Source organism: Zingiber officinale, chromosome 9A (genome assembly GCF_018446385.1).
Source record: "Zingiber officinale cultivar Zhangliang chromosome 9A, Zo_v1.1, whole genome shotgun sequence".
In the NCBI taxonomy this organism is placed as follows: Eukaryota; Viridiplantae; Streptophyta; class Magnoliopsida; order Zingiberales; family Zingiberaceae; genus Zingiber; species Zingiber officinale.
The window spans coordinates 112,763,789-112,784,236 of NC_056002.1; the positions used below are offsets into that span (position 1 = coordinate 112,763,789).

Genomic DNA, 20,448 nt, shown 5'->3' on the forward strand with positions numbered 1-20,448 from the left:
CGTCGACCGACGACCCTTTGGCCGTGCCGTTACTCACTAGGACTTTCCACCCATGGCAGTGGATTTTTGCCTCCCCCAGGATTCGAACTCTAAACCTCCAGACTTAAGTATTAGAGTTTATGAATCCTGGTAACCAAGTGAGATCATCTCACTTGGTTACCAGGATTCATAAACTCTAATACTTAAGTCTGGAGGTTTAGAGTTCGAATCCTGGGGGAGGCAAAAATCCACTGCCATGGGTGGAAAGTCCTGGCGAAAGGGTCGTCGGTCGACGACATGAGAGGTCGCCAAATGGACCGACGACATAAGGGCCGCCAGTTGGGGCGCCACAAGTGCCGCCCAAGAGGCCAAATGGGTCGCCAAATGGGCCAAGAGGGTCGGGTCGTTACAATAGAAAGGCGCTTTTTTATTGTAACGACCCAGCCCTCTTGGCCCATTTGGCGGTCCATTTGGCGACCTCTCATGTCGTCGACCGTCGGCCCTTATGTCGTCGGCCCATTTGGCGACCTCTCATGTCGTCGACCGTCGGCCCTTATGTCGTCGGCCCATTTGGCGACCTCTAATGTCGTCAACCGACGACCCTTGGCCGTGTCGTTACTCACTAGGACTTTCCACCCCTGACCAGTGGATTTTTGCCTCCCCCAGGATTCGAACTCTAGCCCTCCAGGCTTAAGTACTAGAGTTTATGAATCCTGGTAACCAAGAGAGATCATCTCACTTGGTTACCAGGATTTTATTGTAACGACCTGACCCTTTGGCCTCTTCCTTATGTCGTCGGTCCATTTGGCGACCTCTCGCGTCGATCGGCGATCCTTTGGTCGTCACTCACTAGACTTTCCACCACAGCATTTTGCCTCCCCAGACTCTAAACCTCGGGCTTAAGTACTAGGTTTATGAATCCTGCAATCGCGAGATGATCTCACTTGATTACCGTGATTCATAAACCTAGTACTTAAGCCCGTGGTTTAGAGTTCAATCTGGGAGGCAAAACCAACGCGTGGGTGGAAAGTCCTAGTGATCGCAGACCAGGTGTTGGGCCGCCACAAGGGCCGCCCAAGAGGCCAAAGGGCCAGGTCGTTACAGACGGCCTGACCGAACGCTTAGGCACGAAGTCCTGCTAGGTCTACGGGCTGACCGGATAGCTGGCACGAAGTCCAGACGGGTCGACGGGCTGACCGGACGTCTGGCAGGTAAGTAAGGTAAGTCACTGGAGGGGAGTGACTGCGAGGACGCATTCTCGGGAAGGGAACATTAGGCGTCGATCCGGCTTATATCCATTTCGGATATCTAAGTCGAGATCGTGACTAGATTCCGGTCTCGAAAAGACAGAATCTAAGTCATACTGTTTTCTATTAAATCATATTACTTTGTTGAACTTTAATTGTGCTAACAATCTATTTTACAGGATATATATATTTGCCTCGGACTAACTCTATTTTGCAGGAGAAGGAGTTTCTGGAAATAGGAGGTCCGGGCGCTCGGAAGGGATCCGGGCGCCCGGAGGTCCAGGCGCCCGGAGGTCCAGGCGCCCGGAAGGGATCCGGGCGCCCAGAGGTCCAGGCGCCCGGAAGGGATCCGGGCGCCCGGAAGCAAATATTATCCATGCCGAGTCGTCGCCACATAGAGTTCGCTGATTAGACTTGCCACGTCACACCAGGGCGCCCAGAAGGGATCCAGGCGCCCGAAGCAGCATATAAAAGAAGCCCCAGGGGTGGAGCTTCAACATCAATTCAGAACTCTTAGATTGCTTGCTCTATTGCTCTGCGCTCCAACAACGCTAACGAAGCTCCGACAACACGCTCTTGTTCTTGTAGTTTTCCTTCTGTCGGTATAGCTTTGTTTTACTTTTTATTAGCATCTCTTGTACTGTCTTCGTAATTATTATTTCGAATTGCTAGTAAATTGCCCAACGAAAGTACTCACGGAGTACGAGCCTTCGAGTAGGAGTCGTCACAGGCTCCGAACGAAGTAAAAACATCGTGTTCATTTGTCTATTGTTTTTAATTCCGCCGCGCTTACACTCGTTATTTTTCGAATCGATATTCACCCCCCCTCTATCGAATTCTCACGATCCAACAGGTCCATCACTTGTTTGCTGGTTTAGTAGAAAGCAACACTGTGTTGCTCTATCTACAGCTGAGTCAGAATATATAACCATAGGAGAATGCGTTGCACAACTATTATGAATGATGCATACTTTAAAAGATTTTAACTTAAATCTTACAAATGTAAAAGTATTAATTGACAATATTAGTTCAATTAATTTAACAAAAAATCCAGTGCATCATTCCAGAACCAAACACATTGAAATTAGGCATTGCTTTATCAGGGATCATGTCACTAAAGGAGACATTGAACTCAAGTACATTGAGTCAAAGTCTAATTTAGCTGACATATTTACTAAACCCCTCCCTGAAAGTGAGTTTAGTAATCTATGTAGAAAATTAGGGATGCGTCTAATAGATTAGGAACTTTAAAATTATTTTCAAAAATGGTTATTTTCAAAATTCTAAGGCAAAATGCGTTTATGTTTCCAAAATTTCCTATTTTTATAATTTCAAAAACAGTTTTAGCCTTAGACTAGGACAATCTCTTAGAAAACATGTTCCCTTAGGGCTAGTACTTGAGCATCTCGCCAACACCTTAGGATTCCCTTGTTTGTGATTGCCAAACATAGAAATGGGTGAGATGCGTAGGCAAATTACCTGGACTTAAGATGCTTATGTCAGTGCATCGATATAAGTCTGGGCGTTAAATACCAAACAGATATTAATTAAGTTAAGTCATTCAGTTTAGTCAAACACTACCTGATGCTTAGACTTAACTTGACTAATCAAGTGAAAGCTGCTATCCTCTAATAGTCAGTAAGTAACTAACTGGTTAGACAGATTTTTGTAATGTCAAGTTCAGGAGGAGCTTAATCATTTTTTTTGAAAAATACTTTTGTTAATTAAACCTATGTGTTTTAAAAATTTCTTTGGATTTTTCAAAATTAGTTTTGAAAGTTAAAAATCACTTTTGAAAATTAGATTTATGCTTTTAAACTTTTCAAAGGCAATTTTGAAAATGACAACTTTGAAACTTGGTTTTGAAAATTGATTTTAAAAGTTCGATCTTACTTAGTGTTGAAAATTGGATTTTTCAAGTTCAAATTTATTTTGAAAATTATGAACTTATACACTTATACTTGAAAATTAGAATTTCTAAATTTAGCTTTTATGAAGTTAGCTTTAATAAACTTATACTTGAAAATTAGCTTTTATAAATTTATGGTTGTAAAAATTATCTTTTGAAAATTAATCTGTAAAAATTACTAAGTTATTTTGCTAAATCAGCTATTTTTTTAAAACTTAACTATTTTACAAAGGTTAATAGGTAAATGGAAAATTGTCTATGTTTTTAAATTTAAACTTCCTCAAGACAATCAGACTTACATTTCTAGATTATTTTTACTTTGCATTTTTTCTATGTTAATCTTTTGATGAATGTCAAAGGGGGAGGGTTAGGAGGGAGGGTTAGGAGGTTAAGTTAGTTAAACAAAACAAATAGTAAAAATAATAAAATTTAACTTAACAACCTTATGCTTGCTTTACTTGCATACTTTTTCACTAACTTAATCAGGTTGTCATTGCATTAAAAAAGGGGAGATTGTTGGTGCGGTTAACACTAACGGTCTAACTCAAGTTTTAATGAATGACAAAATAGGTTAAGTTAGTTTCGTTGTTATCTAACACTCTGACCGAGTGTGCAGGAGAAGCCCAGACAAGTCGATGGACTGACCTGATGTCTGGCACGAAGCACGGCTAGGTCGACGGGCCGATTAGATAGCTGGCACGAAGTCCAAAAGGGTCGACGGGCTGACTGGATGTTTGGCACGAAGTCCAGCTAGGTCGACGGGTTGACTGGATAGCTGGCGCGAAGCCTAGACGGGTCGAAGAGTTGACCGGACGTCTAGCAGGTAAGTGAAGGTAAGTCACTAGAGGGGAGTGACTGTGAGGGCGCGTTCCCGGGAAGGAAACTTAGGCGTCGATCCGACTTAGAACCATTTCAGAACTCTAAGTCGAGATCTTCACTAGATTCCGGTCTCGGAGAGACGGAATCTAAGTAATATTCTGCTTAATTTTAAACTGTGTTAATATTCTGTGTTGCAGGATATATTTTATATGCCTCCGGACTAACATTTTCTTGCAGGAAGGAATCTGTTGAAAACTAAGTGTCCGAGCGCCTGGGATGATTCCGGGCGTCTGGAGGTCCGGGCGCCCAGGAGGGATCCGAGCGCCCGGAGGTGAAAAATTATACTCAACGTCATTTCGCCGCGTGGAGCTCCCTGGTTGGCTCGGCTACGTCATAATCAGGGCGCCTTGAAGGTTCCAGACGCCCTGAAGGTTCCAGGCGCCCCGAACCTCCTATATAAGGAGGGTCAAAGCTGAAGCTCAAAAAAACAACTGACAATCTGCTCTCCTGTGCTCCTGCCACCCTGGTTGGCTCGGCTACGTCATAATCAGGGCGCCTTGAAGGTTCCAGACGCCCTGAAGGTTCCAGGCGTCCCGAACCTCCTATATAAGGAGGGTCAAAGCTGAAGCTCCAAAAAATAACTGACAATCTGCTCTCCTGTGCTCCTGCCACGCTGTGAAGCTACTCCGACCACGCGCTGTTCTTTTGTTTTCTTCCTTTTGTCGGTATTGCTTTTCTATTAGCATTCCTTTAATTTAGTTTGTAATCAAATATTCAAATTGCTAGTGGATTACCCATCGAAAGCACCCTTGCATGCGTGCCTTGGAGTAGGAGTCGACAAAGGCTTTGAACCAAGTAAAAAACGACTCGTGTTATCATTGCTTTATCCTTTTGCATTTACTTTTCCGCTGCGTACTCTTTCGATAATTTTTAATCGATATTCACCTCCCCCCACCTCTATCGAACTCTACAATCCAACAGCTTACTCGAGAAGAAGGCCGAAAAATAGATCTGGGTGAGCCATATTTCGGATGGTCACGATCACCCAGGCGATCGGAGTAGCAGAAGAGCGAAAAGATGCTAGAATTGCTGTTGGAAGTGCCTTCAAAGTGAATTGAAGGCACCCCCACACCTTCACCGTGGAAGGCGTCGTCCATGCCTGGAAGGCGCCTTTGATAAACAGTACGAAGGCGCCTTCCAGCCCTATGGAAGACACCTTCGACCAGGCTAATTTTACCGTTGCCAAGGGATAAAGCTTTATCCTTTGGCGCCTTACTAGAGGCGTCTTCCAACCTGTTGGACGCGCCTTCAAACTTATTGGAGGCGCCTTCCACTCACAGATAGGATTTTTCAAGAGCTATAAAAAGACCTATGGAGTTAGGAAATAAATTACAACTTTAGTATCAACTCCTATATTCTTTTCCTAGCAACTGTCTAAGCGTCTAACAATTGTAAGAGGTTTCTCTGCCTACACGAATGAGATCTTTTAGAGTTTTTTATTGTCCTTGAATTAACAACCGCTTAGGTTGTAACTAAATAAATAATGTGTTTCATTTTTTTAGTTGTTAATTTAAGTTATTATTATTATTACTTTTAATTTGAATTAAAAGAACAAGAAAAGTATTATTTTCTTTTTCAAATTATTCATATCTCCTTTTTACCGGCCTTCAAAGTCCTAACACTTTAGAAATCAAAACGATTTGTATGCTAATTCAATTAACTATTTTGCTTTACTGGTCAGTTGCTCAAGATAAACTTTTTCTTATTATTTTTATGACATCGATGTTTTGATAACCTAAGCTTATCTAAATGTTCATATATTGTGTATGATGCATATAAACTTTGCATAGAAATTTGGCATAGCATGTTTTCTATATCCAAGTCTGTGGGTACTACATAGATTCAGTTAGTGATGCTTGTCAATTAGGCATAGGACCCTCCCAAACAATGGGGAAGGGAATACCAGTGTGATCGAATTCACCATTGTACAGTTAGAAGAGACTATATGGAAGTAATTTCGTCTAATATTTGCATATGGATTTCTGTGGTTTCATTGTTAAAAAAAAAGCATGACAATATGTGAAATCAAAGAATATTGTATTTACGATAGGTTATAAGTTTATTTTGTTTTTGGTTGGAGAAATGAAGCAACTATATCAAAGCCACAGTGTACTTCATTAACAGTAGTTGTGCCTTGTTTTTTAGGAAAAGGTTACTTACTATGACATAGCTACTGATAAAAGAGCTGGACTTGAAAAGGCTATAGCTGCATATATCAAGGGAGAGGTTTCTCATCATTTATCTCCAGTCGCTTAGAAAATTGCATAATCTTAATATCCTTTCTTTTTTTTGTTAAAATTTGCAAGAAAGTGTAGAGTTCTCTAATGAATATGATGACTTCGAGTGATTGGTAAGGTTATTGGATATGTATCTACTGTGTGTAAGTTATATCAGTGCATTTAGGATCAGACTTCTTTCATTATGACAGTTCCATGACCATCTCCAAACTGACTTTAATGCAACATCGTTATATGCATTATATGGAAACATAAGAACTTGTTTTTTCTAAACTTTAAACAAAGTCAAACATTAGCTCTAAACAAAATACTCAAATAGTCAAAATATAAGCTGCTTCATCATAATGTATTGATTATTGATTATATAGATGTTGCATCTATTATTAACTTATTATCTTTGTTAAATATGTTCATTGGATTTAATGTATTGATTATATAAGTTGTTTCATCATAATGATAATGTAATAATTTTCTTTCTCACAGATGAACGTGGAAAGAAATTGAACGTGGATACTTATATTTTCTAAGAAGATGTAATATTACCGATAAGATTCAATCCAAGAAGGGTTTTTACTTTTGTATAGACTTAACATAGATCCAAAATATATAAATTATGTATACATATTTTATGTTTGAATTGTATGACATATTTCTGAGTTGGTTGTATTATACTTTAATGGTATTTTAATTGATCAATTGTATTTTTATGGTATTTTAATTGGCGTTATTTAAAAGAGTTTAATTAAGTAATTCGTTGTGTAAATATAATATATAACGATTTTATAAATAAATTTATATTTTATTAAAAAATTATATTTTAAATAAGACAATGTGTTTTTATGCATTTAAAAAATGTTGCTTTTACTAAAAAAAGACAATATTTTTAAGCGTTGCAAAAGTATTATCTTTGCAAAAAAAAATATTTTTTAAGCATTACAAAATCAATGTTTTTATTAAAAAAAACTAACAATGCTTTTTAAACATTGTTTTTAAATGAATTTTTAACAACGTTGCTTTTAACATTACCTTTTTAGCTACGTAGACAATGTATAAAAAATATTATCTTTCAACTTTTTCCTTGTAATACCTTGGGCCTTATATGGTGAAAAGAAGAGAAGAGAAGAGAAGAGAGAGAAAAGAGATAGAGAAAAAAAAATTAGGATGACGTTTTTTCTTCGAAAGAAAAAAAAAGAGGTTGTATGCACAAGAAAGAGGTAAAAAAGAAGAGAAAAAGAAAAAAGAAAAGAGAAAAAGTCATATTTAGTAAAGGGGTAAAAGAAAAAAAAAGGTGCATCTTGTAGACATTTTCACAATTTAGTATTAGTTAATTAACGAATAATTTTACAAAGATTTTTTCCATAAACATGTACATAATAATTTTAAAATATTGCATCTAACTTTGATCTTTATTGAAAAAAATAGATTTATTTTAAAAATAATTTTAAAATTTAAATATTCATTTTAATTTTTTTTTCATATATAGTTAGCTTGTGATATGTTAAATGGGCATTAAACAAATGCTCAAATTCATATTTGTTTTTCCATAATAAATGCTTACAAGTCATAAACACGTGAATATGGCAGAGCATAAACAATTGACAACTCCACTTTAATATACACACACACAAAAATCGTAATAAATGATAATCACATAACTTATAAATTAGTATATGAAAAAAAATCGTAAATACATGCCCCATCCACAAATTAAAAAAAAACCAATATCCCCAATTAAAAAAAATATTCGTTTCTAGGAATCAAATTTACTTGGTTGTTATTTTCGCACACTCCCTAAGCACAAGTGCTCAACGCTACTTAATTGTTGTTTATCTCCCCCCGCAAAACAAAAAAGCTAACAGCACTCTCTTGACGACCACCCAAATCTCCGTCTCGCGGGCCCAACAGTGGCGTCCGAGTCAGCGTCATTCGGGTAAACAAACGAGTGTTGCTGCAGAAATACAATATATTTATCTCAAAACACGAAGGTGAATTCCTACGCCAGGATGACGCCACGTGTCTCAATCTTAGAAACGGGTTTTGGAGCCGAGCCGAGCCGGCTCCCCTTTAAAATCTCATACCCACCCCAGTGGAAGACACACACTCCCCATCGGCTGCTGCTCCGCCATGGCGTCGCCTCCTTCCTCTCTGCTCGTCGCCATCGTCGCTTGCTCCCTTCTTGCCTGTGCTGTCGCCTACATCCGTCCGCCGCCAAGTCGCCCCCTCTACGTCCCCCACGCTAACAGCATAGACTATCTCCTTCCCGAGCAGGTACATCATTCGCGCGCTAGCTATAGCTCGAACCATTTCGTAGAAATTTGGGTCGGTTAATTGTCACGACTGTTCTCGTCCAGGTCCATATATCTCTTGTGGGGGCAGACAGAATGAGGATAAAATGGACCACCGAGGACGACGGCCCATCGGTGGTGGAATACGGCAGCCAGTATTCTCTCAAGGCCACCGGCTCTTCCGACGACTACTCCTACCTACTATTCTACCGCTCCCCCCACATCCATGACGTCGTCATCGGCCCATTGAGTCCCAGCACGGTGTACGACTACCGATTGGGCATGAACTCCGCTCGCAACTTTTCATTCAAGACCCCACCCAACTCCTTGCCCTTCAAGTTCGCCGTCGTCGGTGCGCGCCTTCTTTTAATTCCCACCTCTTGCTGTGGTTTTTTTGGTATGAAAATGGAGTATGTTGAGTTCGTCGGTGTGAAACAGGGGATTTGGGTCAGACCGTGTCGTCGGGCTCGACCCTGGACCACTTGGCTGCGGCGGACTACGACGTGCTGCTGCTCCCCGGCGACCTCTCCTACGCAGGCGTAGAACAGCCGCTGTGGGACTCATTCGGCCGGCTGGTGGAGCCGCTGGCGAGCTCCAGGCCGTGGATGGTGACGCAAGGAGAGTACGAGACAGAGAGGATCCCCCTCATCCACCCGAAAAAGTTCGTCGCGTACAATATGCGATGGCGCATGCCGTACGACGCCGACCCGGCCACCTCCTCCGGCTCCAACCTCTTTTACTCCTTCGACGTCGCCGGTGGAGCCATCCACGTGATCATGCTCGGCTCCTACGCCGATTACGACACGGGGTCCCCGCAGCAGTCGTGGCTGGCGGCTGACCTAGCGAGGATGGAGCAGCAGCGGCCGCAGTGGGTGGTGGCGGTGATGCACGCGCCGTGGTACAACACGAACGACGCGCACCACCTGGAGTTCGAGGAGATGCGGGTGGCGTTGGAGGCGATGCTGTACGAGGCGCGGGTGGACGTGGTGTTCTCCGGGCACGTGCACGCTTACGAACGGTTCGAGCGCGTTTTCAATGGCAGCTCCGACTTGTGCGGGCCGGTGCACATCACCATCGGCGACGGCGGGAACGTAGAAGGGCTGGTGACCGACTTCCTGCTGCCTCATCCGGCGATCTCGCTTTTCAGGGAGGCCAGCTTTGGGCACGGCCGGTTCGAGGTGGCGAACGCGACGCACGCGCTGTGGACGTGGCACCGGAACGACGACGACGTGGCGGTGGCGGCGGACCAGGTGTGGATCACCAGCTTGGCATCCGATCTGAACTGTCAAAGGAAACGGTGAAACCCCATCGATCCTCCAAAAAAACTAATGGAATTGAAATTAATTAGTAGTTGCAATTGTTTAATAATTGAAAATCGATCTCGTTATCTGCTCATGAATCCGGAGATGTATTAGAATAATACGTTCCTAACTTGTTGGGAAGTTCATTCATAATCGATTCTGAAGTAGCATCTGTTTGATATGCTCAAATTTGTAATTGAAGTTGACATATAGAAGAGTCTATAATAATTATTATCTTGTTATTTTCTCTTCTTAATTGCCACGTGTATTAGATAATTTATTGTACCTTCAATATATATATAATATGTGTACTGTATATAGACCAATTTGCCACATGTCTAGTGTATATAGAGAAACCCTTAGCTGAAAAATACAGAAAGTTTACCACACGAGGAAAAGGGGCCTTCTCAATTTACTCTCTCTCTCTCACTTTATATATATATATATATAAATACATAAAGTTTACCCCAATGATACGAGGAAAAGGGGCCTTCTCAATTTACTCTCTCTCTCTCACTTTATATATATATATATATATATATATATATATATATATAGAGGAGTGTTCTCCTGCACGCTCGTACAGTGCGCGACTGTACGCGCGCAGAAGATCATTCGTTTTTTTTTTTTTTAAATATTTTAAATTTAAAAAATCAATTAAAAAATTTAACATTTCCTTATATAAATTTTTAATACCTTAATATATCCCCTTAACATATTACAATACTCAATAAATACTTAAATTAATTTTATTTTAATTTTTTTTAAAAACCAAACACTATAACTTAATTGGGAAGCCTAAACCACAAAGGTAAAATATAAAAAAAAAATAACTTTAACACTATAACCAAAGCCTGAACCATAGAAATAAACTCTTAAAAAAAATATTTTATTTTTTATTTTATTTTCAATTATTTTTTAATTCATAAATTAAAAAAAATTAAAAAAAATTAAAAACAGTTGTTATCCTGCGCGGCGCGCACAGTCACGCACTGTGGCGTCGCGCAGGATAACAAATCCTTTTATATATATATATACGATTATGCTACCCTGTGGACTATATGCTGCAGACCGCTACGGACAGCGCTCGTGGCAAACTCCACGTCACGCATTTTAATTTTCTTCTCGCCACGAGTCCCTGCAATCACAGCGTTTTAATTTTCCTCCCCGACCCGACGCGGCGCCCCTCTTCCTCCCCCGACGCAGCCCAACTCGGTGCCCTAGCAACCAGAGAAGCCCTCCTCTTCCTCCTCCCTCCCTGTTCCCTCCCTGTGCCCTAGCTCGTCGCTCTCCTCTTCCTCCCGACGCCGTCCCAACCGCAGATCCTCTTCCTCCCGACGCTAGGGCACTACTCGCCCCAGAGAAGCCCTCCTCTTCCTCCTCCTGACGCTGCCCCAACTCACCGCAGATCCTCTTCCTCCCGACGCTAGGGCACTGCTCGCGCCGCAGAGAAGCCCTACATTCCTACTCCCGACGCTGCCCCCTGCAGAAGTAGAGCTAAGTCTTTGATCTGCAAGGTAACGTGTTGTCTCATTTAATGTGAAATAAGTGAGTATATTCCCTGTTTTGATTGCGTTTGGTTGTTGTCTTGATGTATCAGTTAGGTTCTCGAAGCTGACTATTTTTTCACACAAGGAAGATCTAGGAAGGTAATATATTTTATCCTATCAGTGATTCTAGGAATGTTTAAGCAGAAATAAGCCAATTTGTTTAGATGCGATCATTTCCTAGTGAATTTTGCTTCTTGTTTGTCTTTCAGCATTGATATTGTTGTGACCTGTGAAAAAGAAGATATTTTCCAATTCGGCCTCATTCTTCTAGAGATTGTCACAGGGAAACTTCCAGGGTCCAATACTCAGCTTGATTATCTCAGAGCTAAGGTACATAAAATTCTCCTCTATGAGCTAAATTGGCATGGAGATTTTGATCTACAAGTGAAAAATATTACTGCTTTTCCGCTTCATGTTTGGACCTATGCAGTGATGAATGGGATATATCTCAGGTTTTTAACTATCAGTTTTTTATAAATTGTTGTTGATTGATAGAGTTCTTTAGCTATCAGAGTATGCTAAAATTCCCTCTCTTATTTTTTGATAATTTGCAAGATTATGTTGAATGACTATTAGTTGTTCTGTATTTGAATTAGACCTCCTATTAGTTGCAAGATTATGTTGAATGTCCATTAGTTCTGTATTTGAATTCGAACCTCCTATTAATTGCAATATTATGTTGAATGTCTGTTAGTTGTTCTGTATTTGAATTCATAGTATTTCTGTTTCTATTTTACATTATCTACAATAAATTGTATTTTTTACTTGTTTATCTAATTACCTATTGTTAATTATAATGTGAGGGTGTCCAGAAATGGAAGAAAATCGAGTTGATGATCAAGAATACATTCCACAAGTTTCCAATGATCGAAAGCCAAAAATTGGAATGGAATTCTCATCACTAGATGAGGCATATTCATTCTATAATCAATATGCACGAGAAGCTGGGTTTAGTTCAAGGATGCACACGAGTAAGAAAAATAAGATCACAAATGAAGTAATGTGGAAACAAATTGTATGCTTTAAAGAAGGACATACAGATCTAATGCGGTGGAATAAACATACAAAAGTTGATCAACCGACAAAAGAAAGAGCACGTGGCGCAGTTAGAACGGGTTGTAAATCAAATATTACATTAGTGAAGAAACAAACTGGGCCTAATTGGGTTGTTGGTAACTTTATAGAAACTCATAATCATCCACTTTCTACTCCATCTAAAGTGCATTTGCTACGCTCACATCGTAATGTTTCGGCAGCAAAGAAAACATTGACGAAATAGTTTTCAGAGGCAAATGTACCTACTTGTCAACAAATGCGAATATTGGAGATAGAATATGGAGGACCTGAGGGAGTAGGTTGTACAGAAAAAGATATTAGAAATTTTAAGAAAAATCTAAGAGATGAGCAAAAGGGTATTGATGCTGAAACATTGATCGAGTTTTTTACATCTGAGCAAGAGAAGAATTCTGCTTTTTTCTTTGATTATGAGACTGATTCAGATAAAAGATTTAGTAGGTGTTTTTGGGCTGATCATATATCTAGGCGGGCATATAGTGTATTTGGTGATGTAGTTGTATTTGATACAACATATAATACGAACAAATATGGCTTGATTTTGGTACCTTTTGTAGGAGTTAATCATCATCACCAGACAATTATATTTGGTTGTGGATTTCTAAGTGATGAGAAAACTGAATCTTTTGTTTGGTTGCTTAAAAAGTTCATAGAAGCCATGCCTAAAGGTCCACCAAGTGTTATCATCACTGATCAGGATCCTGCTATGACAAAAGCAATTGCACAAGTGTTCCCTCAAACAGTGCATCGATATTGTTTATGGCACATACTTAACAAATTTCCAGAAAAATTAAACCATTTGACTTTTCAAAACCATTATCAAAGCTTAAAGAATGTCATTGCAAATTCTACAACACCTGATGATTTTGAAAAGTCATGGGAAGAAGCTATCAAGTCTGCTAACTTAGAGAATAATGATTGGTTATCGTTGATGTATGAATTACGACACAAATGAGTGCCAGTATATTTTAGACATTTATTTTGTGCTGGAATGTCAAGTAGTCAAAGATCTGAAGGCTCACATGCATTTTTCAAGAGATATGTCTCAAATAAGAACTCACTGATGGATTTTATCACCCGTTTTAATAGAGCACTGAGACATCAAAGACACAATGAGTTAGTAGCTGACCATATTGACATGAATGAGCATTCGAAAATTAAGACAAATTGGCCCATGGAAACTCAAATGGTTAAGTTGTACACAAAAAAAAATGGCTGGAGTTTCAAAGTGAAATGAGCGAGAGTCATGGTTATTATGTGCAGCAAGCATTTACAGGAGTTGACTCAGTGGTTTACCATGTGATGAAATTTCAAAGTTCTTCTTCCTCGAAACCAAGGGTACTTATGCATGACAAACAAAGGGATTACATATCGTGTAGTTGCACGAAATTTGAGTTTGAGGGCATTCCATGCAGACATATGCTAGCTTTTTTCCGTATCAACCAAGTGTTTCATTTGCCTGATACATACATACTCAAACGATGGACACGGGATGCAAAAATTGGAGCAATATATGCTTTGGTAGAGCAAAATTACATTAATGATCCAGATCCAGAAAGGTGTTTGATGTCTAGACACTCAAGGTTATCTTATAAAGCTTCAATATTAATTGATGATGCATCTTTGACTAATGAGGGGACAACCTTTTTGGATGAACAATTTGATTCTATCTACAACAAAATTCAAGAGATGAATATTAGTAGAACATGCAATGATAGAAGTCAAAAGAAAAAATCTGTGGATGAGGGCCTTGGTATTATTGATCCTTCTTCAGTCAGAACAAAGGGATGTGGGAAGAGATTGAAATCATCAAAGGAGAAATCAACCTCAAATTCCAGGCTATGTCGTGGATGCGGACTTCGAGGAGTGTCACATGACAAGCGCAATTGTCCAAATTTGCAACAAGGGGGGTATGTGTTGATTAATGATGCATTTTTATTGTAATTTTACTTGCAAACATAAATTTATTTCATTACATTTTGTAAATATGATAATGTGTCAATTATCAGATCGACTGAAGATACTAATGATAACATTATTGACGACATGTATGAACCAGATTTGACATCTATAGCAGGTACTATTAAAATTTTAATATGTTAAATTATAGTGGTTCATTGAGAAAATGAAGTTAATAATTGTATTTATTATTGCAGGTTCTAACAACATGCATTGGTATTCATCTATTTCCTTTATTTGTATGTATGATTTGTTTAGTGCACTAGATTGCTGCTGCTGATGATTTCACTCAACAGCATGAAGATTATCTAATTTCAAGAAATACTTTGATTCATGGATGATTTATGACCTATTGGTTGCTTTTCCAGGTGAACACTGGTGGCGGGCCTCTTGAGGAGGATACAGTAATGATTCTTTGCACTATGGCTGCATTTGAAGCAAAGGCATGATTAAAACCTTTCACAGGATATTATTTGACTTATGGTTTTCCACATATACTAAGCTTAGGGATATTGAGGTTTTAATCTGAATTCTCATGTCAACCATTGGTAATTGAGGTTTTATGTACAAGATATTCTAGTTTCCACGTACTTTAGTATTTAAGGATCTTCCATTTATATATTCTTGAGTTTTGTCATAGGAATATAATTTTTATTTTATTTTTTGCAGAAATCACAGACGACTTTGACACTACTGGGCCTCGGAGTTCGTGGTCAGCACACATAAACTACTAGAAGGACTTTCAGGTCATGTTTTGAGAGCAATGGTTATCTTGGTGATTTTCATTGTGAAAAATGATATCTGAAACTATTTGTAGCTTTTTTTCCCTTTCTGAATGAGTTGGTAGGCAGTGATGTTATCTGAAACTATTTGAATACGTTGGATCCTCCAAAGTTATCTTCAAATACATTTGTTTAATTAATTTGATCCTCCAAAGTTAGTTAATGTGAAATGGCAAGCAGCTTCTGGTTTGAATTTATCCATTATCCAGATTATGGAATTAAGAAGCCAGTTGAGAAACGTAAGTAAGAAGCATGTATGTTGCTTCTTAGCTCTACTCCATTTTCAACGGTGGCTAAAAGTACTGTAGTTCAGAGACAATATTGAGTAAGAAGCATGAACGCCTAAACTTAATCTGACGTGTGATTTTGGAAAAAAATTATAATATGGACACAAGAGCACGGATCCTCTGTGCCCGCGTTCAGAGACAATATTGTGGACCGATCAGGATCGGTCTGGGAAGCCTCTGATCGGTCTGTGGACCGATCAGACTACATGTGGATCGGTCCACAGACCGATCCCCCTATTCCTTCTCATCTTGTTGCTTCCTGATCAGTCTACAGACCGATCAGATAATACACAGAAGTACTATGGTTATCTGGATCGGTCAGCAGACCGATCCAGTGATACTATGGTTATCTGGATCGGTCTGCTGGCCGATCCAGTGATACATTGGTGATCCAGTGATACACTGGTTATCTGATCGGTCTGGTGATCGATCAATAACCAATCAGTAGCTCACTGTGGGTTATCTGATCGATCTGGTGACCGATCAGTAACCAAAGCTACTCTCCTGTGTATAGCCTGATCGGTCTGGGGACCGATCAGCCTAGGGCCTGATCGGTCCCATGACCGATCAGTGCCTTGAGAGAATGCACAGAAGAGAAGAGATGGTGATCGGTCTGGGGACCGATCAGCCTAGGGTCTGATTGGTCCCTTGACCGATCAGATACCATGGGTTTGATCGAATCCAAAAGTAAATGAGAAGTTTCACTTGGCAAACAAAATAGAGCTGACATTTTAACCGCTTATGGGATTCTAATGCCAGGTTCATTAGAAATTTTCTGATGTATAGTAAAAGAACATTGAGCTCTTGAAATGGATAGCAGATTTAGCCTTATACTAAATTATCAGAATTTGCCATATAAGCTAGAACACCACACAAGTTGCCAAAATGGACGAATAGGAGAAGAAAGCAATACCTTCGATTTTATCCTCAAGTCCTAATGAAATAGAAAGCTTGGGCATACTCAGATTAAACTACTAAAAGCAATTTACAGTTACAACACTAATTAGTCAACACTAGATAACCACCTAAACTAATAAACCAATTAGCCTTCAACTGGTTCTTACAAACATTTAATTTGTCATATTACAACAACAACAACATTACTCAACACTAACTAACAAGACCGAACTAACAGAGTAATAAGGTATACAGCCAAAAGAGTCAAATTCACTATAACTAATATCCAGACCACTGATGGTACATTCCAACTTCCTAAAATATGTCCACGAGAAGCAATGTGTTCACTTCCTAACCTTCCACGACATCTTTCACTGTTATCTTCATCAGACAAAGTATCGGCTACGACCCACTTTTGCCAGCCATGTTGCGCACATCCATAATACCTCCTTCCGGGATTTTTGCTCGTTCTAGAAACACATACTAATGTCCTTCGTCCGCAAACTCTGCATGATACATGTTCAATTCTCGTATTGTCGATGGAGCCGTAACTTGATGATGACATGAAATACCAACCTATTAAGCAAACGAGAATTACTTAGATTCAAATATTTTTTAATGTACATAGAATGTATGATAAATCAATTCAAACAGAAAATAAGCGATTTTTGCATTAATGTATAAATCAGAGAAATAACATCAGTTGCAACTTAATCAGAATTTTGTATAAATAAAATATTAGAACTTAAAATGAAATGATTTACCATTCGTTGATACTAGGAAACGTCAGTTGCAACTTTCCTGCATAACCAATATGAAAAACATAATTGACAATATACATAATTAACAATAGATGACGACATAACACATAAGCAAAACAAAGATTCAAATATTTACAATACTTAAAAAAAGGAAAAAAAGACTGCAGCTTTACAATAAGAGATGTTGAGTATATTTTGTGCTAGAACCAGTACAATAGTTGTTCCATGTTAATTCTTGTTACCTCACAAGAAGCCAGTGTTAAAGCAAAGTATCTTTCAGATTTGTGAAGAGAGATTTCAGCTTACCAAAATTTCCAGGAGAAGTTGATGTGGCAGAGTAAGTAATATCTAAGGCGATATAATTACAGAATAAGTTCCACAAAGAGTTATGCAGACTTAATTTTGTGTTGTTCGTAATTATTCAGTTTGAAGCATTCAATAAATGCAAGAAATGATAATTTAAACAAGTCTATTCCATGCCTCTCTGAAGCATTCGTTTATGCAATTTTAATGCGTTGAACAAGCTCAAGTCGCCTCCAATAAGATGAAAGGCCTCTAATTTTTATAAGTACTCGTTTCAAAGATGTATACTTGTTGATATCAACAGGAAGTAAACATCAGTGAATGAGGAATGATTGAGCCAAAAAAAAAATTATAGTTGGTGAGAAGATATAAATGGAATGAAGATCAGAACAAGAATAGAGGAATGATTGAGCAACACACCATCGAAATGGAATGAAGATCAGAACAAGAAGAAGAAAGCAAAGTTTCCAACGATCGTTCCCTCGAATCACAAAATGGCCCGGTATAACATAGATGCAAAATCAACTTTAAAAAAAAAAGTTTTTTACCGGCAATGAAGGGACGAGGACAGCGAGGTGTTACACAAGCTAGTGAGGACAAATTCAAAGAGGTTACACGTTACCTTGCAGATCAAAGACTTAGCTCTACTTCTGCAGGGGGCAGCGTCGGGAGTAGGAAAGTAGGGCTTCTCTGCGGCGCGAGCAGTGCCCTAGCGTCGGGAGGAAGAGGATCTGCGGTGAGTTAGGGCAGCGTCGGGAGGAGGAAGAGGAGGGCTTCTCTGGGGCGAGTAGTGCCCTAGCGTCGAGAGGAAGAGGATCTGCGGTTGGGGCGGCGTCGGGAGGAAGAGGAGAGCGACGAGCTAGGGCACAGGGAGGGAACAGGGAGGGAGGAGGAAGAGGAGGGCTTCTCTGGTTGCTAGGGCACCGAGTTGGGCTGCGTCGGGGGAGGAAGAGGGGCGCCGCGTCGGGTCGGGGAGGAAAATTAAAACGCTGTGATTGCAGGGACTCGTGGCGAGAAGAAAATTAAAATGCGTGACGTGGAGTTTGCCACGAGCGCTGTCCGTAGCGGTCCGCAGCATATAGTCCACAGGATAGCATAATCGTATATATATATATATATATATATATATATATATATATATGAGTCTCATCTTATATGTTAATCACTATTTTAAAAATTAATAGTCGCCCATGATTTACCTCATTCGTGTGGCTCCTGAGATGAGTTGACGGGGACATCAGGGCAAACGTATTCACCTTTTACCACAAGAATGAGTCTCATCTTTAATAAATTAGTAGATTAATTTTTTATAATGAACGATTAACTTAAGAATATTAAATTGATGGACCGCTTACTATTAATATTTTCTAATTTATCTTAATAACTGATAAAAAAAATTTCATAGAACTTAACCAGTCATCCTCAAGATCAATCGACGTAAGTTAAATATCTGGTGCCAACTAAAGTTATTAGTTTCAGTACTTTCTTTTGCCTTCTTTCATTCACAAGAATCTTTCATGACATTAGAGTTGTCATCGCCACCAACATCTATGATATTTTTCTTCATTATCATCATTCACTCAGCCAAATCCTGATATGAATCATCAAACTCCAATTTCTATTTCTCTACTAATTTTTGTCATTTGGTCTAATCTCAATCCCCTTCCAATAGATATCAGATTCTTTGGTCTGCAATCCTTGGTCTTTTCCTAGTCTCTTCCTGAATTTGTAAGTCGGATCGTGGCCAAAATCCGACCAACATTGCCTGCGATCTCCGTTAGATTCACCTTCCCACCTAAGTTATACTTTGAGTTGAGGCAGGTAGCCGAAGGTCACCGGTGGTGGGTGGCTCGCCCCCTGGTCGGCACCATACAGTCCGCCCAACCGCTAGCGGCCTCCGGCCGCCTGCCTCTGGTCACCTACCTCAACCTAAACTATAACCTAAATGGGAAGGTGAATCTAGGGAAGATCGCAGTCAATTTTGGCCGAATTCTAGCCACGATCTGATGTATAATTGAGAAAGGAACCAAGAGAAAACCAGAGATTGCGAATCAGATAATCTGAACTCCTTCCAACACAATTCCTTCCATAAATCAATCGCTTTCTATCAAGATGGACCAAAATAACTATTTGATTTAGAAAAAATAGCTCCTTGATATAGGGATTGCTAATGGCTTAGAAGAGTTTATACATTATTCCCGTACGTCCTTGTCCGTTTAAATTCCTTAATCTCAACAATCTGATTGTTAATCCTAAATGCACCTCTTAGCAATGCTAAAATATAATAAGTAGGGATCCCCTCGGGGCGGTGTGGTGGTTAAGGCATGAGGTGTTACCATATGAGATCTTGGGGTCAAAACTCGACGTGTCCGGGCATACCTCCCCCATGCCTTGCCATCGGCACTAATGGCTAGTAGCGACCCGTAATTTACCTCCTATGTATTAGCCTTGGGACGAGTTGGCGGGGGCGTTGGAGGTGAGCGAATCGTCTTTTACCACATAAAATATAATAAGTTGGATTTATTCATCCTTAACTGGAGGACTCATAACTCAAATCATTGGGTATTTAGTAGCATGCGACCGGAGTTCGCCGGTGGTGGGTAGGTCGCCCCCTAGTCGGCACCATACAGTCCGCTTAACTACCAGCGGGCTCTGACCGTCTGCCTCAACCCAAACTATAACCTAGATAGGAAAATGAATCCAAGGGAGATCGTAGTTAATTTTGGTTGGATTCCAGCCACGATCTAACGTGCAAATTGAGAAAAGAACTAAGAGAGAACCAGAGATTGCGAACCAGAAAATCTGAACTCCTTCCAACACTTCCTTCCATGAATCAATCCCTTTCTGTCAAGATGGACCACAATAACTATTTGATTTGGAAAATTAGCTCCTTAATATAGGGATTGCTAATGGCTTAGAAGGGTTTATAGATCGTTCTGTACGTCCTTGTCCTCTTAAATTCCTTGATCTCAACAATCTGATTGTTAATCCTAAATAC

The 20,448-nt window shown here is 39.7% G+C and overlaps 1 protein-coding gene across 1 annotated transcript; it reads left to right on the top strand.

Moving 5' to 3' along the window:
* Nucleotides 1-8,608: 8,608 nt before the first annotated feature.
* Nucleotides 8,609-14,869, top strand: LOC122019480 (probable purple acid phosphatase 20). The gene is made up of 4 exons (XM_042576941.1): nt 8,609-8,888; nt 8,975-9,833; nt 11,597-11,717; nt 14,789-14,869. The coding sequence occupies exons 1-4, from the start codon at nt 8,633-8,635 to the stop codon at nt 14,867-14,869; spliced, it is 1,317 nt and encodes a 438-aa protein (XP_042432875.1). The 5' UTR covers nt 8,609-8,632.
* The last annotated feature ends 5,579 nt before the right edge of the window (nt 14,870-20,448 follow it).